Below are 27456 nucleotides of genomic sequence, written 5' to 3' on the forward strand. Positions count from 1 at the left end.
CTAGTTGGTCTTGGTCATGCTCTTGGTCTTCAGCTCTGCCAGCTTACTGGTGACAAAGTTCCACTTGAAGGAGGTGTCCTCGCTGCCTCCTCCCAGCGACGCGTATTTGGAGGAGCTGTTGTTGCTCCTTCCTCCTTCTTCGCTCTCCTCTCCCTCGGCGATCTCCCCGTCCAGGTTCTCCTGCCCTCCTGCCTCTGTCTCCTCCGCCGCCTCACCTTGGCCTTCCACCACCTCGCTTGCGGCAGCGGCGGCTGCAGCTGCGGCCTCCGCCTGCTTCTTGGCGGCCCAGTTGGCTGAAAAGCTATCCCAGAATCCTGAGCGTCTGGAGGGTCGAGGAGGCTCCTCGGGCCTCACTGCAAGAGGACTGGGATAGAAAAGACAAAGTAAAGGTCAGAGATATCAATCGCTTTGTACAAAAACATACAATTAAGATTAAGGACTAAATTATGTTCAATTACAATTTCTATGTGATTAGAACTCGGGTAAATAGTTTGAAAATGTTAACGTACACAACAATTTAATGATCAGACTGAATCCCCTCTCATGCCTGCACGATGTATATGATACTAGAGGCTCTGCAGCCATTTATTATAGCTTAGCATCAAGAATGGAAACAGAGGGGAACGGCTAGCCTGGCACTCTGTACTGAGCTAACCAAGCTAACCTTTTGTAGCTTAAATTAGAACAGATTTATATTCTTATAGAACTGTTTGCATGAATGGGATTAGGTCCCTGAAACTTTACATTTGTAGTAAAGAGGGAATCATCATCATACATGAAATATAACCTTATTAAAATTCAAACTTCTAACCAAATTTAGCCGAAATCTATCTATCTATTTAGAAACCTATTTTGATCAGACCTTCTTTCTTGTTCAGGCTGTCCGTGGTTATTTGAGCTTCCTTTAGGTATAATTGAAGTATAATTGCACAGATGTTATTTACACCACACAAACGTCCCAGTTGCTACAAGGTGTGGGAATAAAACTCACTGGTCAGGGACCGGTGGGCTCTCGGTCTCCTCCAGGAGCTGGTGCTCATCATCTTTGTTGAACAGAGTTGAGAATCTGTTCCAGCTTTTGGCCCCGGCCCCTTGCATCTATACACACACAGGGTCAAAGGTCACAATAGACTCAATAGAGCGCTGATCCTCTCTCGTACTTTTTTATAAATGATTTACACTTATTATTTATCATATTTTAACTGTATTTGTTTTCTAGGATTCACCTAAAACCATTTTGGGAATAAACAAAACCCCAACTTCAATGTTCACGTACTCTCTTGGCCAGTTGGGAGACCGCGTTAGGCCCCTCCTCCTCCTGCACCGGACTCATTTCATTCTCCACCTGTGTGACCTGCAAAATAAAAAATACGACTTGACGATGAAACAGATGCAGACAGAAAATCTCCTTCCTTTATTTGACAACAAAGCAGGAGTGGAAGCACAACTCTTTGAAATATGATGCCATATACTAGAGGTGGAAACGAGAATATAGAGTTTGCATTGGGTATACACTTATACACTGACAGTGTAATATTAGAATAGTATTTCTACACTATATGTTAAGGTCATGGTAAACATGGCATAGACTCAAATAGCAGCTCTGACAAGCACATCCATCTAAAGGGAAACTATCTCTCCAAGCACAGAATGTATTTCCTGTCGTCCTTGTTGAGGTCGTGGTTTGTGAGAGAGCACGGTTTTAAGCTGTCAGCTGGTTCGTACAACGACACCGCAAGCCCCCCCCCCCCCCCTGTCAGACCGTCAGTGGAACGCCAACTAATCCGTGTGTTTAGCTCTTGTGCAGGATCAGGTTTCTCAGCCATCGCGAGATCTGGGTCAGCCTGTTTCACCGGTACCAAGCACTGGATAGTACAGGTGCCACCAGGGAGGCCATGAAAACCAGTGATGGGAGAAGTACTCAGAGTATTCAAGTGTAATACAACCACTCATATTTAAAGAATATAAATGGTATATGAGTGCAGCTTGATTGAACATAAAGGGGCTGTTGGACCCTAGCGGACAAATGAGCTGTGAGTGTGATTCGAGAATTAGCCAAAAGGTTTAGGAACCATCATGAAATCTTAATAAGTAACGACGAGAAACTACAGCGTTGAGACAAAAGTAGTGGAGGAGAAACTATAATATTCTCTTCTGAGGTTGTAGGTTGAAGTGGCATACAATGGAAATACAGAAGTATTTCCGAGTACCTCCGAGTTCAGGGCTAGAATAAATGCCAACCAAACAATGGAGATCACAGTAGATCTACAACCTGTCAGCATCAATACCAGTTTCACCAGTGATTTCTCTGGAAGGGTCTTTTCCAGAGGAAGCGCTGTGAAGGCCTAACTTCTGCTTTAAAGTTCCCTTTGCTGAGAAAAACCACCGGAGCTCATCTGACCCAGTGATGAATAAGAAATGATGAGCAAAACCAAACCTGCTGACTTGTGACCCGACCTGGTGATGGTGCCCCGTGTCAGCCTTCTCATGCTACACCTTATGAATGTGAATTAATGGAGAAAGGTGTAAAGATACTGTACCTCCTCGGCAGCCTCCTCCTCATACTCCGGGTTCAGCGTCTTCAGCACTTTGCTCTTGTACACCTTCCACACGGGATTCATACTTGCACGAATGATGCTCGGCACTCGGGGCAAGACCTGTAAAGACCTCTCGGACGTCCCCCCTCCACCAAGTCTACTCTTCCAGCGACAGCAGGTCTCAGTTGGGCCAACGTCGACCTGCTCCCATGCATGAAGTTCTCAGAGGTTCAGGAGGAGTACCCGTTCAGCTCTGAGGCCCAGACCGACTCATAGCGTCTCTCCTGAGCTCCTGAGCCAACTGGGTGGACAGCTGCGTTCCTCCCCGCGGAGTCTGAGCACAGGTGAGGCTGGGGAAGCTGTGCTGCTCATGCAAGCGCCCACGCAGGTGTACACATACAGACACACACACACACACATGCACACACGCACAAACACACACACACACATCCAGTGTCCCTGTTCAGAAACAGGTGTGGATTTCCTCATTCATATTTTAGAGAGTCTCTTTTCCAGAGCCAGAGGTCCATTGTCAGCCAGCATTGGTACACTGGCTCCTGTAACCCTCATGCACACACACACACACACACACACACACACACACACACACACACACACACACACACACACATACACACACATACACACACAAATGCACCGTACTGGTGTGTTTATGTTTAGATAGAAATGTTATGTTGATTATTTTTCAGGTTCCGAAGTTGGATCCTAAACCTTGTAACAATATAAAATCCCAAAGCAGAAATGCCTTTATAAAATAAAGATACACAATATTTTCTTATTAGTTACAACAAACACACACATTACTAGTTTATTCAGGGAAACACACCTTCACCTCAACACAATCCAACTCATCTTCCACTGTTACCTGGGCACTTCCTCACCGTCCTCCCCCCCCTCCGTCCTCATTGGCAGCTGCAGCACATCAGTCAAACACCAATCAGATCTCAGGAACGCTCCACAGGTTTCCATGTGACTGGTCACATGGAAACCTGAGTGAGGTCGTCCAGCGTGGTGGAGATAAAGAGGAGACGTATAAAGCTTTGATGACTGATTGGGTTTCACCGGCTACCAACAATGCAGCTTTCCAAGGAAAACCTGTGTTTTGTACTTTTTGACTCAAACATGTGTTGTTAACACCCGAGAAACAATTGAATTCAACGTTAATATGTGAATTTAACTTGGGTGAATTATCTGTTTTATTACAGTTATCATTATGACATGAGAAACACAGCACTTACTCATTCACACTCATGATATAGATGATAATCTTGATTACACACCAGAGACATTCGATCTAAAGTTTCCTATAGCTCCTGTTGCTGGTTTTGATTACCAAACAGAGTCCACGGTAATGAGGCTGTGAGGTCGGGCAGATCCATATGATCAACATTAATTATGAATGCAGTGCTATGGACGACTCGTCTCTGCACACAGACTGCTGGGGGCTGGTTGGTTATTTGAAGAGCAGCCAGTTTGGTTGTGGCTCCGAGCAGCTCAGGTTTCAGACCAGAAGGGGACACACCCAAGTATTGAACTCACAACGCCAAGGCTCTGGAGGCAGCTCCACTTCTCTGATGACCAGCATATCAGCTGTTTCTATAGGTTTATAGGTTGAAACTGATTCAGCAGCAGAAATCTGACGAAACAAGTGAAGTTTTAAATAAGTCTCAGGCACGTTTACACCAAAAAAAGATCTGGGAATAGTTCAGGTTAATGCAATGAGATCCCACCATGAGGTTATGATGCGCTAACACAATACAAAGTTAACGTTTAAACTACATGATAATTTTGAACTAATCTAAAAGTTTGGGGTATCAGACTGAATAATGAGGATCTTTAATTATCCTTGTATGATATATATCGATATATATATATATGTATCATACAAGGATACAAGGATATGATATATCCTATATATATATAGGATATATATATATTTCCTTAAGTAACATTTTGCATAATGATTATTATGTAGAAAATGAATGTTTTATATAGAAATTGTTTTGTATCCTATTGGAAAATATACCAAAACTGTTACTGTCAAAGCACAAGAAGTGGTTCTGTGTTCCTGACCTCTTTATAGGATGTGAAATGATAAAATCATAGTTTGGTTCAAATTTTGTATTTTCTTCTCTAGATAATCTGATTAATTAATTTCTGATGAGTTTGTGAGTCGTCTGATCTCCTTGGTTTCCACTGACGGCCTCACAATCAAACCAGATAGTGTTTTGTATAATGAATGTAGGAGACATGGACGACAAAGATCTGTAACGTCACTGATCAGAACTGAATCTCAATCAACTCCTTTTCATTCTTATCGGTTTCAACACCAATTCATTGCTGACAGTTGTGAGTCATTACCTATGATTACCACTAGGGGGCTCAATAGGCCTTTACACACTTGAACGTCTCAATGGAAATGATGGAAGTATCCCAGTATAATTGTGTTAAGATGTGGAGGTCATCTCCAAAGTTTGATTACATGGTTTCTAAACAGTTTATAGTCACCGTCAGTACTGTCCCTGTCTGTCTTTGTCTCCTGGTTTAGTTCAGCTTTACTTTATCTCACGAGACGTGATTATCATGTGGATTCTCTGAGTCCAAAGTTCTTTCTGAATGTGGGACAATACCTCTATCTTAAAGGACACAGTATCTGGGTGTTAGGGGCTGGGCTCATGCATGAGACATTTCTATTTGAACTTGCACATTTGCCTTTTTGCAAATACCAGGTTTGCAATGACAAAACAAATTGTAAAAATATTTAGTTTATATTATTACAGTTGAAAGTAGGACTGGATACATTTTGTATTAATGTGCATTGTCCCTTTCATTTGAAACCAAATCATTTAAATTGAATCTGTGGTTAAATTAATTTAAACCAATATAAATTCTACTTTGGATCTTATTTAGGTGAAGATGAACAAATATTTCCTGCTTTCATATTCTCTCTTCTTCCAGATGACAAAGACCAGTCTCATCTACATGTGCATCATATACATCCTTTATGGGACAATACAATTACCCTTTGTTGTCCACTAGAGGAAGACAGTGGTCCAGCTCTGTGGGACAGACTGTACAGAATATTGTGTACAAACACAACCTCCAGTCGTCAGAGAGCAAAAGCAAGTGAGCTGAGTAGATTCAGGTTTAATGCGAAATCCTTCATGTTTTTGAATAAGATTTAAAATCAGAGAAGCTGCAGCAAATCAACTGGACCTCTGCTGAGCAGCCAGTTCCCTCCAGTACCACATGGGGGCGCTGTGCAGAGGATGAGGATCGATGAGAGGATGATGAGCTGTCACATGGACACATTCTCTTTGCCACTAAATCCAGCAGCTCTGAATATAACCGGAGGAATGTCCTCAGATAAACAAAAACATCGTCATGTGAGTGTTGCCCAGCCACAAGATATAATTAATGTAGCTGGGGATTCCCATCAAGTAACTCTGTGTCCTCAAACGGCTGAAATCAGCAGGTTTCCAAGTAATAAGAGACATGAAACGCTGAAATCAAACTTTGATTTCTTCACAGTTTTCAAAGGAAAACCGGTGGTTGTTGGTGAGAGACATTTCATGATCCTTAACTTAAATAAAAGAAGCAAAACAATAATGTCAGAATACTGAAGTTAATGGCAGGAAATGAAATGTCAAAAAAAGAATACATGACAGGAGACAAGAATCATTAGAATACATTAGATTCAAAAACAGTCTATAATATTGAGCTCATTTGAACTACTTTACACACTTGTTTCATTTATTACAAAGCACTTTATCTTATTAAGGTATTATGTTTTAAAATCGAAATTATGTTGACCTTTGTAAAATACTGGGGAGACTATTTAAACAAAAGTTTATGTAATATGTAGCATGAATTTGAAACGTGTGAGTAAAATGCAAGTAAGGTTTATTTAGAATTTAGAGCTAAGGTCAATTCAACCTTTAAAAGTGGATCATATTTCTTTAATTCATATTGACATCGCTGGAAGAGATTAGAGGTGTTAAAGTAAAACAAAAATCGTGAATATTTGCCTCTGACATATAGTGGAGTAGAGGATTTGTAAGTTAAAAATATCCAGAAGCCGCTTTGTAGTAGTACTTCCATTACTGCACACTCAGATAAATACTGGTGCAGAAATATTCCAGTTTCCTACACAGGGACTGTATCAACACTGAGAGCAGAGGTCAGAGCAGGTGAACCAGTTCATCCTGCTGCTTAACACATCTCCCTCTGTTAATCTGAGACACTCACTCACAGCAGGAGACATCTCACATCTGACCTTCTCCTCACATCCCCCATCTCCAGTATTTCAACATCGCTGAAGCTCAACCTCCAGCTGCAACTCAGATTTTTTCATAAACCTGACACGTGTGTTAATGCTCGCGGGACATAAGGTTTCCACCCTGAAATAGACCTGAATGTAAATACTGAGCCCTGCTTGGCTGCTGTTCAAACACAGCATGAGGGGGGGGTGAACTGGTGAAGGGACCTGACCTGGGCCCTGGTCCACCGTGCACCATCAGCTCCCACAACGTGCTCTTTTAGGACCCTAGATTTTGTTAATTAGAGTTCTAACGTGAACTTTTGATGCTAGCTACTGGGTCTCCAGCGCTTAACTAAGCTAACAATCTCAGTATAAAAACAACAACAACAACAACAACAACCTCCTAGCTCTGGCTAAATAGACGTGGTAGTGGTTTAACAGGGAGTTATTGTCTGAAAATTCAAATGAACGCCATCTCAAGTCAGAACAACAATTCAGAAGGTTGGTAAAAATGTTGATACTCAAATCTGTGATGTCATCTCTTACAAAATCAACATAATTTTAAAACCAGCTAGAAATCGTAACTTTTCATTTCAACTTTGTCAAAATTGACACTTTTGTCACACAAGAGCCTGACTCCACTTTTCGGCCAATAGGCCTCATTTTGATTAGCGACATATCCTGTTGCTGGATATTACAAACACTCATGTACTTGCATACTTTTTGTGTTTTTTCCTCTTTGTTTAAAAACATGCTCTGTAATGAGGAGCCACTCTCACATTCTGAGTTCCTCTGATGTTTCACGAGGTTCTTCGGGCGTGTGACTTTGAGCACTGTGGATTCCTGTGGTGCCTTGTAATATCCAATAAAATGCTCATTGACAGCTCCTCCCACTTCCATTAGAGGGCTTCTCAGTGGTTGTTTTTAGGTTTCAATCATCAACTTGACTTCAGACTCTTATTTAACATCAGACTATCAAGGATTTATTTTTCTTTTCAAATGGACTGAATGTGTGTAGTAGATCTCATTTCAGAAACATCAGAAACTTTACACAGCCCCATATAGAACCTTCTTTATTTCTTACAATGTAGGAACACAAATGAAAATTGACACGTCTCCTTGATTCCTTTGTCCCAGTGCATCCTGGGATGTTTCCTTATACCCATGTGACACCTCAATAAATCATTGCCTGATTTCCCAAAGAATTTTAAGGAGTTCTTATGCCTCAATTATTATCTATGACAATCCAAACTCAACACTAATGAACCGAGCCATAATTTCAGTGTGTTTTTACATGCACAGAAATCTTAGCTGGCATTAAACTGCATTGCTCAGTTTGTTTTGCAGAGTAATTTACATCCTGACCATTGCAATGCCTTTGAATTGACATGTTGTGTACTTATGTGTGTGTGTGTGTTTGCAAACAGAACTCCTCCTCATAGACCGGTTGTCCCACCAGAGGAGGACATGACACCGGGAGGTGGATCTCTGAGCAAATAGTGAAACATTCCAGTGACTCTTTTAACACTGACCAGTTCAAATCATCCTAAGTATTTAACAAGTTGCTGTGTAGATTAGACTGAGGGTTTAAATTCTACCTCTGGAGAGCGGGGTGGAGAAAGTTGTCCATCATCACACAAGATAAGCATTTAAAACAGAAAACACACTCTTGAAAAACATGTTAATAAATCTCACTAACTGTAAAGGTTTTTCTTGAGGTCGTCTAATCAGTGTCAGACAGCTCTCGATTGGGAAAAAAATAAAAGACTAATAATAAATAATTTATTTGAGTTCACCCTGCATGTGTCAGATGGGTCCTATGACCTTTGAACTTAAACTATAATGGGCCTGACGGTGTAAATATACACAGAGCAGTGCTGGTGGTCTATGGCTGTGAACTCATTGACATGACATTAGTGGAAGAACATGTTTCCTCAGGTTGAACACTGGTGCCTTAACCATGAATACTGCAGTAACATTACTATTAAGAGGGGGTTGAGTGTGTTTTTAGTACTTGAACTACGAATCACAGCAGTATCATATTTTGAAATAGACCAGTAGCCTGTGTCTAAACTTCTCATTCACACAACCTTTCCACTTTTATTTAGTAGTAGATTTCGTAACAACTACTGGATGGTCAACCACAACATTGTGCACAGCCGGTAAATAAAGATGCGTATCCAGTTTCTATCTTGGTACAAAATCAAAGTAAAACATCCTGAACTCGGCTGCTGCTATATTTACACTTTAAACCTCATTTGAAGCCAGAGAATGCGCCGTAGTGATCATGAGGTGTAGAGCTTCAGTGTCAGGGTCATGTGGTACGTGCTCGGGTCAATCGTGAGTCAGTTTCAGCTGTCAATCATTTCACCTCGTATTTATAGCGTCAACTCATTACAACCAAACTTACCAGGAAAATTAATACTTCACCATAAATCAGGGTGATAAGAAATAACACAATCTTAGGGAAAAATCATTTGACGTTTACTTTAAACCTTTTAGATTGGTTTATGACCCTTTATTGCAGCCAGCCACCAGGGGGAGGATTCGGCTTCACTGCTGTCATTTCGTCCGTCGTTATGTAAAATCCTCAGTCATTCATGCATCTTGTATGTTTTATAACTTGTTTTGATTCGTCAAATATTTTGTTAATGACCAAATGATTGAACAAACACCTTTAAACTTTCAGTGAGTTTGATTTTAGCACTAATTAGCAACGGTAAACATTAGACCTGCTGAACATCATCATGCTAGCGTTGTTACTTCGAGCATAGCCTGCTAACATTAGCATTTAGCTCTGAGTACAGCCTCACAGCTTCTTGCTCTTAGACTCAATATATAACTGGAGAATAAAGAAAGTCTGCTAGCGCATCTAGTTGTGTGTTTATGCTTCAAAGCTCTTTTCTCTATTCACATCGACAAACCTACTTCCTCAAGCTATTAGCCAGTGCACTTCAGGACATCACATGTTAAAACCGGTTGTGGAGTTTTTCGGTTCAGGTTTTTCGTCCCGGCTGCTTTCGCTCAACAGGAATTTGAAGTTCAAGACCTAAAAGAAAACACTCATAGAGTTCCACATGAACAAGTTTAAATCTTGGCTGATGAGACTCTCTGAGATATTTGAAGATTTCAACACACATGCACACGGCTGCTTATACACAGCTCACAGATGCATATATTTGTATGTGTATGTGTTGATTTGTTTGTGAGTGGACGTGACCAGTACACACGACAGAGCTGTGAAGCTTGTTATGCAACAGAGTCAAATGACCTCACCGGCGACCTATCACAGCCTCTCGTTCTGCATCACAGTATCTACTGTTGCTGCCATGATGGAGCAACTGTTTCCTCTCACCCTCGCCAAATCCTCCAGCTCTGACCTTAATATATCTATTAACTGACAGCTGTGTCGACCAATGAGAGGCAGCTGTGGGACCAGAGCAGTTTACAAGCGTGCAGTTGCGTGTCGGGGGAGTTCCAAGTGGTCGTTGTGGCAGAATGTGCCACTGCAGCCTATCAGATGTCTGTTCACGTCCGTCCACAAATAGAAGAGGATGCAGGGATTCAGGGGACGGAGAGATTAAAGGAGATTAATGATGATTTTTCAGTTTTTCTCTTTCCTCTAGTGTCTCAAATAGCAACATTAAAAAGCCCAAAGACCACCGGTAGCTCCTGACGCTCCTGAAACACCTCGTCAGTAGTTGACATGACCTAAATCGTGATGTCACATGGCCCAAACATTCACATGATGCATGTTTAGGAGCTAGAATGACGAGCATCTAGCATCTAGCATAGCAGACACCAAGGTTTCCTATACTCGCTGAAAGCGGTTGACCAATCACAGCAGAGTGGGAGAGCTGGCCAATCAGAGCAGACAGAGCTTTATCGGGAGGGGAGGCCTTAAAGTGACAGAGGCTGAAAAGAGGAGCTGCAGCAATGGACACTATGAGGAAAGTGATACAAATCGTTTTGACCCAAATTAAAATGATGAGCCTGAATAACTCTAATCAAACACTTAATAATTCTACCTAACAGCTCTCGTACATCTCTGCCTTCTCTGTAAAGCCATCTTAGTTATGGAGCTCTGGAGCAGCAGCTGGTGTAAGTTTACCAGGTGTCAAATGAGAGATACGTCAGGGACAGAGAAGCAAAGTAGGGGAAAGGCTGTCGGTGGAGTTAGAAGTAAAGAGAGAAGCCACAAGACTTGTTTTAGGTTTTACAGTGTAAATACACAAGAACTTACGTAAAACACGTATAGAAACAGCAAAACAAGCAGGAACCCGCTGACACACAGAGACAGTGTGTGTGTCCACTGCAGAGCTTCAGTCTGCATGAACCAAAACATGTTGATGTATAAATATGAACTTAAAGTTAGACACTGTATGTTTCTTAAGTTGCTGGTTCAAAAGTTAGCTTTTTAGGAAACTGTCAATGGGCATTTTGTTTGATGTTACACAACAGTTGGCACAACAGGAACTCACGGTGCCAAAACCCTCACGTCTGCAGAGCCTCGTAAAAACACAGGAATAACAAGGAAGGACGTGTGCAAAGCAAAAGCTGTGTGCATGGAGTTGTGTTATCTAACAAGCTGCTTTGCATGCAGACAAAAGCACAAACATGCACACGGACACATGCATATATACATGAGTGTTCATATACTGATGCACACACACTCACCTATATACATGGTCGTTCCAATGAGGCGTGGTACAAACTGATGCTTTTCAGATATCATGTGACGTTAATCCTTTTACGTACGACTTCTAATGTGATTGACACACAAAGAGTAAAATATGAGTTCACTCTAATCCTCTCTGATGGGTGACATGTTTGATCAAATCTAGGGAGATTTCCTCATTGATTCCTTCGTTGACTTCTCTGATAAAATAGTTCATGCAGATCCCCACATCTCACTAATAAACTATTTTAAGTATAAGGAAATTTGGCGGAAACTAATCTATCACAAGAAAATTAACAAATAACCACCCACAGCTCTCTGAGGCATTCGCTGCTTTGGCGAACCTGTGAGTTTTTTGGAATCTGAGGGAGAATCGAACCCAGAGCGCTTCTGTTGTGAAGTGACTCACGAACACACCGTGCACTGTGCACGTTAGTGTATCTTATCCACTGACCTTTTCCAAGAAAACAACATAAGATAAAGAAGAGATAAAGGCCTTGTTTTAATAAAAAATCATGTGTCAGGTTTGACTCACTGAAGACACAGATTTATTTTTTAAATCACGTAAAACATTTGTTTCATATTATAAAGGCTATAAAAGTTACATAGATAAAAAAGCAAGAGGGAACGTTGACATATCCAACAACTCATATAAGCTCCTGTTTACTGTTAAAGATAAAAGTAGGTCAATAGGCCCTGAGCTATTCCTTTGAACTATGTATGTCAAGACCTGATAATGACGTGGCTGAGAAAAGTGATTTATACCTGACAAGACACTCCTCTCCTCAGAAATGCAAAAACAGATGTGACATGACACCTTTAGTAGAAAGAAAGTCAAGAGCAAAAAGGAGAGTTCACATAAAAACGTGGGAAGAAATATGCAGATGCCGGATGCTGAGGCTTCCACGAAACCTCCTGATCATACAGTGAAGCCTCTTAAACAGGTGAAGCTGTTGATCCTCACAACTGAAATCTATGAAACTGCCTCATGTGTCATTAGATTGCCCAGAGAAACAATTTGAGAACAATCTGCGATTCTTCACGTCAGAAATACTTCTTCAACAACTGTAATGAGAGGATGTGTTATTTTGAGGGAATGAAAGTGTATCGTTCCCAAACCGCCCCCTCTCTCCAGCTCCGGCTCCCACAGTCTCTGTTATTCTCACAGACACTCCCCTTCGACACAGACAGGAAACTAGCAGCTCAGCGCTCCCGCTCCTCTCATGTCATGGCTCAGCCAGAAAAATGTGCCCGTCCAAATGGTGCAGGGAGCTGAAACAACATTCTCAGGCTGTGGATTGTGATCAACAAAAGGAACAGTATGAACAAAGACTGGGTGACTTTCAAAGGGGATGAACACACACAGAAAACAGTGAGACAGTAAAGTTTTCACTGGAAGTTTTGTGTGTGCAAAGTGTGGGATGCTTTGCCCAGCACCATATAATTTAAATTACACTGACATAGCAAATTATAAGGTTTGTTACTGTGTTACTGTTCCCACTTCGCAGAATTGGACATTTTCTAAATGATAAAACCATATTGTCTTCTATTTTTGTCTTCATTGTAAACTTAATGTTTTTTATCGTCTGTTATCGAGTTTATTTTTATCATATTCTGTTGTATTTTCTAACTTTTTTTCATTTGTGTATATTGTACAACTCTGGATGTTTTAATTGTGCTTCATAAATTAACTTGACTTGTCATGATTTCTTTTTTCAGTCTTGTTGTTGTGTTACAGGCAATTGTTTCATAGTGTGTATATCTAGAGATGTGTTTTGTAATCATCATTTTAATTTTTATTTCTGAATGTGGAGTCACTAAGTTGTGTGACAGTGACAGATGGTTGTGCTTCACCAGCCACCCCTTCGTCCTTTGAGTGGTTTCCATTAAGGTTTTGCAACGACTCTGCAAATGTTTGCTCCCTCGTGTGTTTCTCGTGGAAGCTGTGTGACGAAGCAGGAATAGTTTCATGTTTAAAAATAAATCCTCATTATAATGTTTAGATGACGTGACAGCTCCACAAAAGTGACACCAAATCGGGGAAGACAGGAAAGTCATTGGTTTGGTCACTGGTGGAGACAACAGACCAACAGATTATCCTTCAAGTCGCTCCGCTTATGTTACTGAAGGATACTAGAGAAACGTCTGGGACAAAGGATTCAATAGTGTCATTTAAATCTGTAGAACACTTTAAAGTTCCATTTCAGAAAGTCCTTTTATTAATGCTGGAGAGGTGACGTCAGCTCTTCTGTTTCATACAAGTGAAGCCTTAATTATTATTTTGGTTACAGTAAACACCCTGTTATTAGTTGATAGTGTTAAATAAGGATAGACCATAATTAGAGATCTAGTCCAAGTGTAAAAATCACTGTATTCAAACGAATAAGTCTTTTTATAGCTGCACACTTGTTTTGTTTTTTTCTTGGCACTTAAGAGATGACATCAGCTGCCAACATGCATAAAGAAATATCCTGTGGGAGATAAATAAACAGTTGAGCCCATAAACAGGGAAACAAACAGCCCCCGAGTCAAGAGATAAGCCGCTTTTCACTAAATCCTAATGAAAAGGATTCATAGGGACATAAGGGAGGAGACATCAGAGCGAGATTAAGAGGCAGAACATGGCGTCCTACATCACTTATGTGGGGGGGAGCAAAGGGCTGATAGGAGCAACAGCTGTAAACCTTTAAACTGCAGCATTTTAAATGTTTCTTTATTGAATTGGGACCGTGTTGTTCTGTAGAACCTAAAAGTGATTAAAACGAACCAACTTAAATTATTGCTAGAAAATAGAATAAGAAGAAATTTAAAAGTGTGTCAGAGTAAAAGTGTATCGTTTTGAGATAAGAGATTTTTATGGGGCAGCAGATCAAAAGAGATAATGCTGATTGTGCTGCAGGGTGGGGGGGGTCTGTTCCCTGCTACTGTCGGCACGTCTACACCCCCCGGGCAGAGGCCACCCCCAGAGTGCACCTCCAGGTAGCACGCTGCCCAGACAGGCACGTGAACGTTTCCATCTCCACGACCTGGATGTGTCGTGACCTTGTCATAAAGAAGCTAATGACCTGATTGTGCTTGTGAATTTTGTGTGTTAAATAAATGTGTGAGGAAGTTTGAACCCTGCAGAGGTTTACATCCTTTATCATAACACTTTTATGTGCCAGTTACATAAACTTGGAGTTGAGAATCTGCCTCTGTAGAAGCTCTTCTAAGATCTTAGATGCTTGGAAAATATTAATGTGTTATAGTCATTTGAGGCCATATACATAGAATATTATCAGTTTGCACACAGGCAGCAGTACAGGGGGAATATAAGTGTTTCGAGCATTGAGCCTTGTTGAACACCGTGACCAATTTTTGCATTGTACTGAAATCAGCAACATCAATAAAACCTAAACCAAACCAGCTTAATGTGGGTTCTTTAATACCTTTGTCCCTTTTGATCAATGGAAGCACACTCACTTATCAGTTATAGATTAGTTATATGTTAAGTAAACGTGGGCCTCAAATAGCCTGAATAACATGTATAAATATTTGACTTTTCAGCTGCTTTAGGCTTCTTGCAGGACAATATAATCAAAAAAATCCTCAAAGCAAAGACATTATTTTCACATCTTTATTTGACAAAGAACACACAAAATATTTGTACAGGTAGGAATGAAATGTGGAACTTCACCATCTACAGAAACTCACAAGACCACAAGGAATTACATGTGAGGTTCTAAAACTGCATCGGCTATTAAATGTAGTTGGATTTTCAGTTTTACTATAAAATAAAGCTGTTTCATAAACTGTAAAGCCCATAGAACAAATCTGTATACTTAGAATTGACTTAAAATCAGTACAAGCACCATTCAAAGCAATATTTAAACCATATCCTTGCCTCATTACTATACAACCTGTCTATAGGGTACATAGGATAATTGTGCAATACAGCACAGAGGTTTCTTCATGAAGACAAGTTGATCATGTTTATGATTATTGTGAAGCTGTGACTTGAAAATTACAACCGACTCTCACGGTCCTGTTTGTGTCTCATGCTGACACCTGCAGCTCCCCCCCCCCCCCATTCCTCACATTCTTCAGTAGGAAGCTTCAGGGCCCTTCACAAACAACGCCTTCTACAAACCCTGACTTCATTTCCACCAAGTGAATCCATATAAACCCCTTTGTGATAAACAGATTTTGATGTTGGAACACACTGAAATAAAAGGGAGGAGCCTAAAATAATGACCCTCTCCTCATCCACATTCTGCACCAATGGCCTCATCCCTCATCTGACCCCTTTTGTCTCCAAAGCCCAGAATCCGGCTGATTCTGGTGACGCGTCAGCGCTCAGCCAATCGGTGCTCTCCGTCAAAGGGCTGTGTTCTGTTTCTAGCATCACCGAGATACCAAAGTGATATCTTCATCCAGTGATGTGCAAGGGGGAGGGGATAAGGCAGGGCGATGGGGAGGAGCTACGGCGTGGGCAGGGGGGGTTGCACGTGGCGCCCAACGAGGCCTCAGTCTGTCACAGAGCATCACATCAGCCTCTGAGCAGGCATGCGCACTTTTAAAACTCCAGGATGGGAGAGCGTGCAAAGAAGCAATCGCCAGTCAACCTCAAACCGTCCGTGCGGCAGGGTGAGAAGCAAATAAGGTGCAAAATCTGTTTCGTTCTACCATCATACCATACTTCTGCCAAACCTACCCATGTACTCAGTTATTAAAGAGTATCCATCTTTAATAAAAAAGGTACAAATATTCTTAAATACCATCTTCTCAACATACTGTATCCATCCACTAACACCACGTTATTGCAGATTCACAAGCCAGATCACTTCAAAACGTATTTCTTTGAAATTTGCTTGAAAACGTAATTGAAATGTGGAGCATTTTGGATTCACCTAAGAATAATCCTTTCCAATCACCCCTCCATCTTTGTTTTGTTTCAAAGCATCATACGCCATTTCTTAAAGAGACAATGAAGTCTCAACTTGATTGTGAACGAGAAGCATATTAAAGAAAAATCCCTCTCTGCTCTTTTGATGCCATTTATGCTCAAACGCGTTTAGTGCGTGAGCTTCACATTCGTTGGCACGCAAAGGGAAGGACACAACATGTGCAACGGCCTGAGCACTTCCTGTTGCGTGCAGAGGACTGACTGACGCTGCAGCCTCCAGCAGCTGCTTCAGGACGGCTCAGACTCTCTGTGCAAATAACAACAGTCTGAGATCCGGATTCAGTTTGTTCTCTAACAACTTAAACATCCACTGTAGGGCTCGATTCCGAAATATTCACAGCTTTATTAAATCATTACAAAATAAGGTAGTACATTCATTCATCAATAAAAACAAAGACAGACTCGTGAATTTCACTTTGATTAAAAGTCTGCACACCCATGCAATGTTCAGAAAAGATAAATGTCTGCATTAACATGACACAGCAGGAACCAGGGTGCTTACCAAGGTCGTCACACACTTATTATCACTAGGACTTAAAATCGATTAATGTTAAGCAGCGTGAAATCGCAGAAGAAAAAAAACAAACAAGCTAGTGAGCGATTCCACGTCCCTTTGCGGATCTGTTGTAGTATTTTAAAAACATGTCTGAAGTTCTGTGCAAATATTCCCTATGTATGTATATACACAAGTATATATATGTATGTATTGCTCCTCATCTGTTCCCAGGTGCTGCAAGGTTCTCTTGTGAAGGGAACAGAAAATAAAATGGGTTGAGCTAAACTTTCATCCCCTTTAACCACGTCCTCCTCCTGCCAACACTTCAATACAAGGGTACATCTCAAATGCAGTCTGCTTTCCCCTGAGGAGCATTACTGTTCCATGTTGTTCAACTGGATTTGATCACTGGCAGGATTCCCTCTTATGCAAGAGCCCCCCCTTCTTATTGGTTGCTTGGAACAGTATTGACAGCATCGTGCAAGCATGTACCTTTGTGCTGCATCAGACCTTGTTGGCAGGGCAGCTGGCTTTGTTTTTTTTAAATCCCCCACCCAAACCCAAACCAGGCCATAAACCCAGTCCTAGCCACGTGCCTCCCCCCCCCCCCCCCCCCCACCCCTCCCCAAGTGAGCCACAATTCCTTCCCGGCCCCGAAAATGGAATATATAGAAAACTCTAAAAAGCGACATCTCTGCGCATGGTTAGTGAGGGATTCCAGAAATTCATTGTCCGAGTGTGACTTTGACTGTGAGGTGAGAAAAGTGCTGTCCTGAAAGACACTGCTGAGCCCTCCGGCCTCCTCGCTCCATCTCCTTCCCTCCTCATCGGCTCGTCCATTTTCAAAAATCAAAGTGAAGTCAAGTCTGTTTCAGGGCGCGGGCTGGGCCTGGACCTTCTCCATCATCTGTTTGGCACTGTAGTAGGACAGACTCAGGCCCATGATGGCCAGCATCATGGCGATCTGGTTCACGGCACGGTCCTGTGGCTGCATCTGCACCTCGCCGGCAACTTGCCTCTGCAGAGACAAAGACAAACAGGTCAGGGGTCAGCAAACAGGGTAAACAGTGAGCCTTTCAGAGCATTGTTCATTGTTTCAACACTGAGCGGCCCAAACTGTCAAAGCAAATCACAGATTACTTTATCTTAAAAGGGTTCTCCGTTAAAAAAGACCCAATATCGCAGTTCCACAGCCCTCTGCCATGTGATTAAACATTTAGGAAGGGGGGGGGGGGCAGCAAGAGGAGAACACAATGTTCTTAGCAAAGAGCAAAACATGCACCCAGAAATCAAATGTTTAAAGAACGACGGTCAACAAGAAGCAGATTTTCTGGAAGAAAAAATGACGTCTTCCGGAGAAGTTTAACATATTTATCTTATTGGTCGAGGGCTGAGAGGCACAATGTGAAATGCAGATCTAGAATTACATGCAAAGTGGCTTCCTGTCCTTCCAGTTAACTCATGAAAACTATGATATTGTTACACTGATGTCTGAGTGTTTGTCTCCCTGCTGAGTCAGCAATAATTCAAGGATTGGAGAATGTCGAACCAAACAGCTAAAAATTGTAATCAATGGCGAAGTTATCCATGGTAGTAAAATCTCCAACACAAAAACTCTGTGGCAAAGCTAACATTAGCTCTGGTGACAAGTCTTGCATAACTTTCACTCAAGTTCTTTATGGCCCGTTAAGCATTTGAGTCACTGTAAATCTATACATGGGGACAGCCTTTGTTTTCAAATTAAAGTAAACGCTTGAACAAAAACTTGACACAAAGGACAAGGCCTATGGAGGCTCACGCCTGATGAGTGGATTATGATGACAGCAGGAGGAACAAAGGAAACAGGAGGGGACAGGATATCGCAATGATTAGTGTCAACCCTAATTACAGTGGGGATGAAAGTGGATTGTGGGTCACAGAAGAGCACTGGGCCCCAGTACAAATTAAAAATGAATGAAGAAAAGTGCACAGGAATAGGACAGCTAACCCTCCTACAGATGGTTTAATGGGAGGAGATTCAGCATCTTTCGCTCATTTACCTCAGACGCAATTTAAATCAAACACATCTCATCCACTTCACTGACACTGAAGCCTGTCAGGCTGAAATTAGGTGCGTCAAGTATTTGCTCTGTATTAATTTGTAATGGGAGGTGAATCTGTTCATACCTGGAGCAGGCGGAAGTATCCAGGTGTCAGTCGGCCCAGTCTGATGATCATTGCTCCTGGTTCGATGTGGCGTGGGCGTGTGGGAAGATCTGGAGTGGCTCAAGACCTGCACAGAGGAAAATCAAGAATTCAGTTGAATGTGCGGAGCAATCCAACAGATAAAGGGAATCAGTGATCGAGTTGCACAGAAATACAATCGGAAAAGAATCATTTCCACCAGAGGGGACTGTCGCATCAAACATGTATAAACAAAAACCGGTATCTAGACCTGTCTTGAGGAGGATTCATCTAGATCCTGGTTGTGATTACTGAAGCACAAGATAAGAACTGACAAACTTTTAATGAAAGTTCTGCTGCCAGAAAGGGAGGAACGCTGCTGCGGGTTGGAAAACAAACCATCTGATCCGTGCGTGAGGAGGGAACATCCCTCGCCTCAAGGCTTTGCACAAAACGTCCCTCTGTGCAGATTCAATATGAATCGCTATGCATAGAAATAAAGGTTACATCTGGAGTTCTTTAGGATCTGACCCACTTGGCAGAGCTTCTAATTTGCATGGATTCTCTGCAGAAAATCCCCCATCCATTTATTTATTATGATATTTGAATCAGATCAGGGGCAGAGCAACAGAGAATCTATTCATGCAGCATCCAAGTGTGACGCAACAAAGAAAAGGGACAATTTCATCCATTTGCACATGGACAACTCCATGTGAAGCTGATAGAGAACGTGGAAACATGATTTCAAGGCACAATTTGAGAGAGCACTACAATTCCACGATTTCAATATTTAAAAAAAGGAAAGCTCCTGGATTGTCTTTACTGGGGCGAGAACTTGAGAAGGAGCATCGTAACGCATTCCACCAAAAATCGGTGAGGCTGACGAGATTGTGCACGATGACACAAAACTCCAGGTGTTCGCTGCGTTTAACAACCACAGAGGACGTGAAACCCGGGCATTGATCGTTAAATCTGAGATCAGGGTTCCAAGGAAGGTGAGGTGTGAGGTTGAGGAGAAGGACGGACATGTGGGAAGCATCAATGAGCCAACCTGGTTGGAGTTACACCCCCCAAGGAGATAACAGAAACACGATTTCCAGCTTTACAAAGTTGCTCCTCGGGTTAAAAAGTCGGTCTTGTTCCCGAAAAACCAGCGGCTTGGGATTCCTCACCTTCCGAAGAGAGCCGGACCCAACTGGCCGGTCAGACCTTCTGCTCCTCGGCCACGCTGAGGATCCCAACAGATGCCAGAACACTGATGTACTTGAACTACTGAGAGACAGAGAGAGCCTTCTGTGCTGTGCTCCACCTTTTTATACAAGCCTGCTCTCACCCAACCAGATCTGAGGACTTGCCCACCAAACACACGCCCACTTTCAAACACATACACAAAGCTGTCAAAAAGCATTACTCTCAGTGGGCCGGGTTAGCGAACACACCCCTCTCCGGCTCCTTCCGAAACAAGAAATACCCTTCGAGAGCTGTCGGCTATGATGTGCTGATTATTCTGTCAGTGTAAGGTTAAAAGTAATGATACATAACCCAGCGTGACAAAGCTCCCTCAGCAGAGCACGCATGTCCCGGTGGTGGGAGTTACATAACCAGCCTGATGTTTCCTTTTAATCTCACATAGAAATGAAATGTCACGGACCACAGGCCTGCCCATAAAGAACCCAATAGACCAGCAGTAGATCCACGGGACAGTGGGATCCCCTTCTTCCAGGAAGATCTATTTTAGTTCCATATTTATTTTTTTAAATCACTCCAGTGGCAGAGTGTGTTACATAATCCGTTTCTGTTTCACTGAACAAATATTTGCAGTTAGTCACTGTCTGTTTAATGCATTGGGTTTGAACACAGGAACCAGGTGACAACAGGCATTGGCATTAGGCTCAAACTCGATAAAAGTGACTCAGATCTGCGTCTCTGACTTGGGCGTATTGTCCAACAGGAACCACATAACTCATTACAAACAAAGTACGCTCGCTGGTGGAAGCACTATTGTTATAAAATTAGTGGCACAGCGTGATTTACGACTCCCTGCAGGTCTGAAGAAGCAAACAGGTAATCTGATATTTAAATGGTTCTCAGTCCATCTTGCAGTAGTTACCTGTGGATCCTCTGAAATCCTTTCCAAGTGAGCTATTGTCCAACAAACCCTCAATGTGCCAAGTTGCTATGATTAGATCCAGTGATGTTGACTCGTTTCCAACCAACAAATGCTTTAATCTCTTCCACCCATCGCATCCTGTAATTCAAACTAACACTGGTAACTACTCCCCTGCTGTGCAATGAACCTGTTACCGTCAACATCAGGTTCGGTACTTGATCGTTCCAAAAATGAGGAGATCAGACAACATTTATTATTTCAAATGGTGACAGCACAAGCTGAAGTGCGGTCACTGGGAACCACTGGACACAAGGTTCAGACCCTATTTACTCTCCGTTTATAACCAGAACCTACCATTTCACAAACATATGGTGATGATGCACACTAAATCCCATGTCAGGATCCAAAGAAAACTACATAGATTCCATTTAAATTGATAAACAGGCAACTTTTTGTTACTACTGATTATTTTCATTACAGATTACATTCCCCTGGAGCCCAGTGAGACGTTCTATTGATCGCATTATGATGCAGCCATGTGAATAAACACTCTGAGGTTGAATACACACTATGCATGTTGTTGGTTGGCTGGTGTAGAATGGAACAAATCAACTGTTCAAGCTAACTGAGGGACAGATTCAAGGAAGGTCAGTACAAAGAGATTGTATTCATGGCAGACGTGACAATGACACGTCTGCAATGACACCCCTTCATTTAGCTGTTTCTCACCTACTGTTCCAAAGCCACTCAGCAGCTGGGCTGAGACATGACTGTAAATCTAATCAAGGAGAGAAAATTACCCCAAACAGAATGCAGTTCAACTAACTGATAACTGAGCCAAAAGTACAAGTAGAAAATGAGAGAAAATCATTCTTGACTTTTAGTTTGATCAAAAATGCCTGTTTGTGAATTAAAATGCATGAAATTTAAAATAAATCTTAGCATCGCCTTTGTTGTCATCTTCTCCAGCTCATTCTACAGATAGCTTGGTTTGTAAATAGAGCTTCTACAGTGCAGTGTCAAGTATCACCTGCTAGTAGTCGAAGGGTGTGGAACTGTTTTTCCTACCAAGGGCCGTTTAAACCTTTTAAATATCCTATGGAGGGACAAATTCATTTATTGAACGCATACTGATTGAACGACACATCGAAGAGGTCATCAGGGGTCACTGAATAGCTTGATTTTTTGTGATATGGGTCTCTGTGAGACTGAGGTCTTGGGAGAGCTGCACGTCGAGAACACAAACTCACTGAAGAGACTTCATTTCATCCATGAGCACTTTTCCTCCAAACTCATCCAGATATAGATGCTGCCATCTTGGGCCGTAAGGAGCCGTCAGTGGAGCCAGAGTTTGAGCAGTGGTGATTGTGGAGTCATGGTATCGACCGTCAGTCTCAGCTTTCAATCATGATGCTTCAGCATCTTTTCATATCGTCAAATAAATCATAACCAAGCTCAGAGAAAACATCAGCGTGTAAAAAAATACCCAAAACGACAGAAACCATCCTTGGGGGAAATGTACTTCGAGAAACTTAATTTAGTTTTGGTGGAAATGAGCTGGTGAGGTGAACATCCTGCACAATGTTAAATTTAACCTGATCACAGGGTCCAAGGTGTTGGAGTTAATCTCAGCTGCTGTTTAAAGGTTCGTGCATTTTGAGAAACTTTGCCGGCAGCTGATTCAGCTGATGAGTAGTGTTGATTCACTACGAGCTTGGGCGTGAGTCCAGGTGAATCACCTGAGAACTATTTTAAGTTTACCTGAGGTCTTACATGGAAGCAAGCGGGCGTTTCCCAGCTGTGAGGCGCTTCTGGACACATTTCAAAACACTGCCGACATACAGATCAAATGAGGACAGGTGGGACTTGTGTCCTTACAACTACAGCCTTTTCATTTTAAAATTGATGTTTATCTAACTTGTAAACAGGAATAATGAATGAGACAAAGAACTGTGTCCCCGTTTCATCAGGAGATGCTGAGCAGAATGAAATTTAAATCTGAGGGTGGCAGGTCTGAAAAGATTCATCTCAACAGAAGATTCTTAATTCTGAATGACATTGGTCTCCAGTTTTATTTAATAAAAGCAAAATGTGAGTGAGACCTGTGAACATGTGTTGGGTACACTGTGTTCTTTACACCCAGCAGCCAATCAGATCGCTCACTGCTTCCCCTTGTGTTCCTCTCCTCTCATGTCACCTCACTTCCCTCCACAGCTCATCTGCCTCCAGCAGAGTGGATCTCATGTGAGCGTCCGCGGCACCGAGAGGCAGAATCTCCAGCCGGGCACCGGAATCTCAGGATTACATCATCATCATCCTCATCCTCAGTGGAGTCACGCAGACGCTCCCACTCATCCGTATCTGGGCAGTCAGCCTCCATGACTGTAGCTACACAGCCGCTGCCATGGTTACCCAGTGTCAGAGTGGTTAAGCTGCGCTCTCTGTCGGCACAAGCTGTCACTTGCAGTGCTGTCACTGGGAACCACTGGAAAGAAGGCTCTGACCCTATTTACTGTCTGTTTATAACCAGAACCTACCATTTCACAAACATATGGTGATGATGCACACTTAATCCCATGTCAGGATCCAAAGAAAGCTACATAGATGACATTGAAATTGATAAAACAGGCAACTTTTTGTTATTACTGATTCTTTTCATGACAGATTACATTCCCCTGGAGCCCAATGAGACGTTCTATTGATCGCATTGTGATGCAGTCATGTGAATAAACACTCTGAGGTTGAATACTTACTATGCATGTTGTTGGTTGGTTGGTGTAGAATGGAACAAATCAACTGTTCAAGCTAACTGAGGGACAGACTCAAGGAAGGTCAGTACAAAGAGATCAAACTATTTTGTGTATTCATCGCAGACGTGACGATGACACTCAAGGTGTTATTGTCACGTGTGCCATGACACCCCTCCATTTAGGTGTTTCTGACCTACTGTTCCAAAGCCACTCAGCAACTGGGCTGAGACATGAATGTAAATCTAATCAAGGAGAGAAAAGTGTCCAAAACAGACTGCAGTTCAACTAACTGATAACAACTGAGCCAAAAGTACAAGTAGAAAATGAGAGAAAAACATTCTTGACTTTTAGTTTGATCAAAAATATCTGTTTGTGAATTATGCATGGTTATGAAAGAAATCTTAGTTATCACCAGATTCGAAGTTAGTATCTAATCTACATTCATCTGAAACCTTTCCCTCTGAAACTCGCACTGACTCATTGCCACGAAAACACAGTATAAGGGAAAGGGGGTCAATGTATTTTCTCCTGTTTGCCAGAGCACACAATGTACAGAGGACATAAGAGCAGGTCCTGCACCTAGTGGCAGCACAGGGGAACTGCACCTCACAATAAAACAAAACTCTTCATCGGCGTTAAATATGATGAAATTACACAAACTACAAAGATCAGAACAATGCCACTAAATGAATAGCCACAGTGGAGAAAAAAAATCATCCCAGGATCAAAGCTACCAGTGTCAAATTGTTCTTAACATTGTCAAGGAACTCAAGAAAATAATATGGATTTCAAAATGTATTTAAAATTACTACAAAGACATTTCCCGTTTGATTCTACTCCCAATATGTATCCACAGCATTATATGCCCAAATAAATAGAAATAAACGGATAGTTTTTATATTTAGCTGCGTTTTAGGACATTTTGTCCTTACACCTAAATAACTTCAAAAGGCCACATCCACGTTTTTGGTAATAATTCAAAAACGTACGAAATGATTATGGGCTTAGAAATGTATGACAGCATCAGTTTTAACTAAATACACATTTTAACCTTCGACTAAAATCCTTTTTCCTCTCAAAACCAGGAACATCACCCTGATGAACACACACACACACACAAATTTTCGATTGTTATCTTAAAAATAAGAAAACAGTCATCAGTTACTCGATGTTCCCTTCAAAGTAAAAGAACAAATGTGTGAACTCGTGGCCAATATGATTTAAAAATGCATTGAAAGTCCTAATGCAAGTTTAAATATTAGAAAATAAAGTGGCCAAGCAAGCAGAACCAGCTTCCAGGACACTTTCCCTTTTTCTTTTTCTTAAACCAGACGCTAACAATGGTGGCCAGCGTTTCCCTCACAGGTAATTTCTCAAGGTTTGTTTCAGGCCTGATTGTAAAAGTGTGAAAAGTGAAAGAATGTGTGTTCCTACCTGCAGCTGCACTGGGAGTGGGGGGGGCGGCTGGCAGCGGTTTGGCCTGGGAGGAGGTGGACGGTGAGAATCTGCTGTCTGAGGACCCAACCGGGCTGTAAGGACTTTATAGGCAGCTGGGACATGTTCTATAGGAAGAGGGGGGTGGGGCATCCACAGCCCTGCAGCACACAAAGCATGTAGTGAGCATGTGAAACGCACAGGACCCCACGTCTGCGAGGAATGAGCTCGTCCACGGTTTGTGCTGATTGTGTGTGTGTGTGTGCAGAAACATGTGGTGCTCTTCCTCCATAGGTTGTTTACACTGAAACACCTGAACATATAGAAACGACACACAGCCTGAGCACCACACCCTTCTTTGTGATTTTTCTTTATTTTAAACCCTTAAAAACATGGCTTATTCCACTATTGAGAAGATGTTTGTAAGCTCTCCAGAAACATGTGGTTGTGTGGTTATAGTCTGAATGTTTCTAAATTGCACATGTTCACATTAAAGACCCTATTTGCACGAGTTGAGATTGAAAGCTCAACTTTCACCTCACCAGAGGTTTTGACCCTTTGTCATGCAGATTCTCAAGATTTGCATTTCCAGAGATTTCTTTCCTTTTCAACCTTAAGACACCAAGAAAAGACAACCATGATCTTCAGAAACGAAGAAGAGCAGAAGATTCCAGTCCCACAAAATGGATCTGTTAAGATTTAAAGTTCAGATCAGTTGTTTGAATGTTTCTTCTGAGCATTTTGAAGACTTCTGCTCCTCGGTGACTCAAAAATCCTCCTTCAATCTCAAAAAGATCCTTAGAAATAAAGAAACACCTGGACTGGCTGTTCATTGTTCACCCTGAACACAGCGTTTGACCCAGATGGTCCCAACACAAGCTCCAATTTATTAAGTCTAACAGTCTTTGGTATTCGGCTCTGCGGGTTTAATTCCCATGATTTGACTTGTATGTCATAGATGTGCTGCAGCCCACCCTCCTCCTCCCCTGACACGCTCCCCCTGGTATCATCTTTCACCCCCGACATTACCACATGTGGAGTAACATAATAGTTAACTGATTCCAAGTATGTGTTTACTGTTCAGACTGTATAGGACACCATACTTTACCTCTCATAGTGCAGGAATGCTCCGAGTGCAGGAGTCGATTCGACTGACCCCAGCCAGCACAATGGAGCGTGTCCCCATATACACTCAGATTCATTTATACCTGCAAAGGTAAATGTAAGTGTTGCTTGGGTCCAATGTTAAGATTCATGTTGTGAGTCACTGTGGGTTTAAGGCTCATTTACAGGAGGGAACTGTAGAATTTAGGGATTTTATTGTCGGTCTCTGGAGGATTGACATTTCGTTTTTTTGTTGTCCTCAAAACATTGAGAACAATTAGGCTCAATAAGAGAAAAACAAATTAGTTCTCATACTTTTCTACGTTTTTTTCAAAAGATCATAAAAACATTAGAATTATATTTATGGCATAAATATAATTCCTGCAGAGATAGAAAATTGACATATTCAGATTTCGTTTGTAAATGGGAGGTTTGAGTTCAACTGAAAACACTGTAACCTGCATTGGACTTCGACCTCTAGCTATATTTGACCTATATTTGGACACACACACACACACACATCGCATGGTGCTAAATACACAATATAACACAAAAGAAACGAAATGTCATGAAATAACGTCCTCAGTCTCGTCAGTTCACTTATCAAAACAAAACGCGTCATACTTGACCAAGTTTCTCTGAGTGAACAATTCACAGCAGAGGGAGCCCTCAGCCGGAAAAGAACATGTTATTTATGTCTGCGGTGGTGTGATACCGCCCTCTACTGGTACTACACCACAACAACACCCAAGGTTGGCCAAAGGTTGACTTTATTTTTTGTGGAATGTTTTTAACATATTTTGTATTTCTCTGCCTCTGTTTATGTTTAAGCACATAATTATGCAATGAAAGGCAGCAGAGGAAGAATTCATATGCTTGTTGAAGAACAAATCCTTATAATATATTTTCCCAGTCAAAAGAATGCTGGAGCAAATGCACATTTAATAATTTCCTATT

At 41.8% G+C, this 27456-nt stretch overlaps 1 protein-coding gene and 1 long non-coding RNA gene across 3 annotated transcripts; both read right to left on the minus strand.

The window, feature by feature from the left end:
• LOC133965569 (uncharacterized protein C1orf232) lies at window positions 1-2834 on the minus strand. Its single transcript, XM_062400188.1, has 4 exons — window positions 2541-2834; window positions 1277-1354; window positions 992-1098; window positions 1-364 (listed from the first exon to the last, which is right to left on the minus strand). The coding sequence occupies exons 1-4, from the start codon at window positions 2619-2621 to the stop codon at window positions 1-3; spliced, it is 630 nt and encodes a 209-aa protein (XP_062256172.1). The 5' UTR covers window positions 2622-2834.
• A 14724-nt stretch (window positions 2835-17558) lies between these two features.
• Window positions 17559-25515, minus strand: LOC133964342 (uncharacterized). 2 transcript variants are annotated; one of them, XR_009923762.1, is made up of 3 exons: window positions 25396-25515; window positions 19105-19210; window positions 17559-17956 (listed from the first exon to the last, which is right to left on the minus strand). It is a non-coding gene; the product is annotated as an uncharacterized LOC133964342 (long non-coding RNA). The 2 variants fall into 2 exon arrangements; XR_009923761.1 differs by lacking the exon at window positions 25396-25515 and adding an exon at window positions 20274-20418.
• Between the last annotated feature and the right edge of the window lie 1941 nt (window positions 25516-27456).

This window comes from Platichthys flesus, chromosome 11 (assembly GCF_949316205.1).
Source record: "Platichthys flesus chromosome 11, fPlaFle2.1, whole genome shotgun sequence".
Lineage (NCBI taxonomy): Eukaryota > Metazoa > Chordata > Actinopteri > Pleuronectiformes > Pleuronectidae > Platichthys > Platichthys flesus.

Coding starts and splice junctions, on each gene's coding strand:
- LOC133965569 (XM_062400188.1), bottom strand. CDS start 2,621: ATGAATCCCGTGTGGAAGGTGTACAAGAGCAAAGTGCTGAAGACGCTG. Junction 1,355..2,540: donor AGGAGGAGGCTGCCGAGGAG/GTACAGTATCTT, acceptor TTTATTTTGCAG/GTCACACAGGTGGAGAATGA. Junction 1,099..1,276: donor TCTCCCAACTGGCCAAGAGA/GTACGTGAACAT, acceptor GTGTGTGTATAG/ATGCAAGGGGCCGGGGCCAA.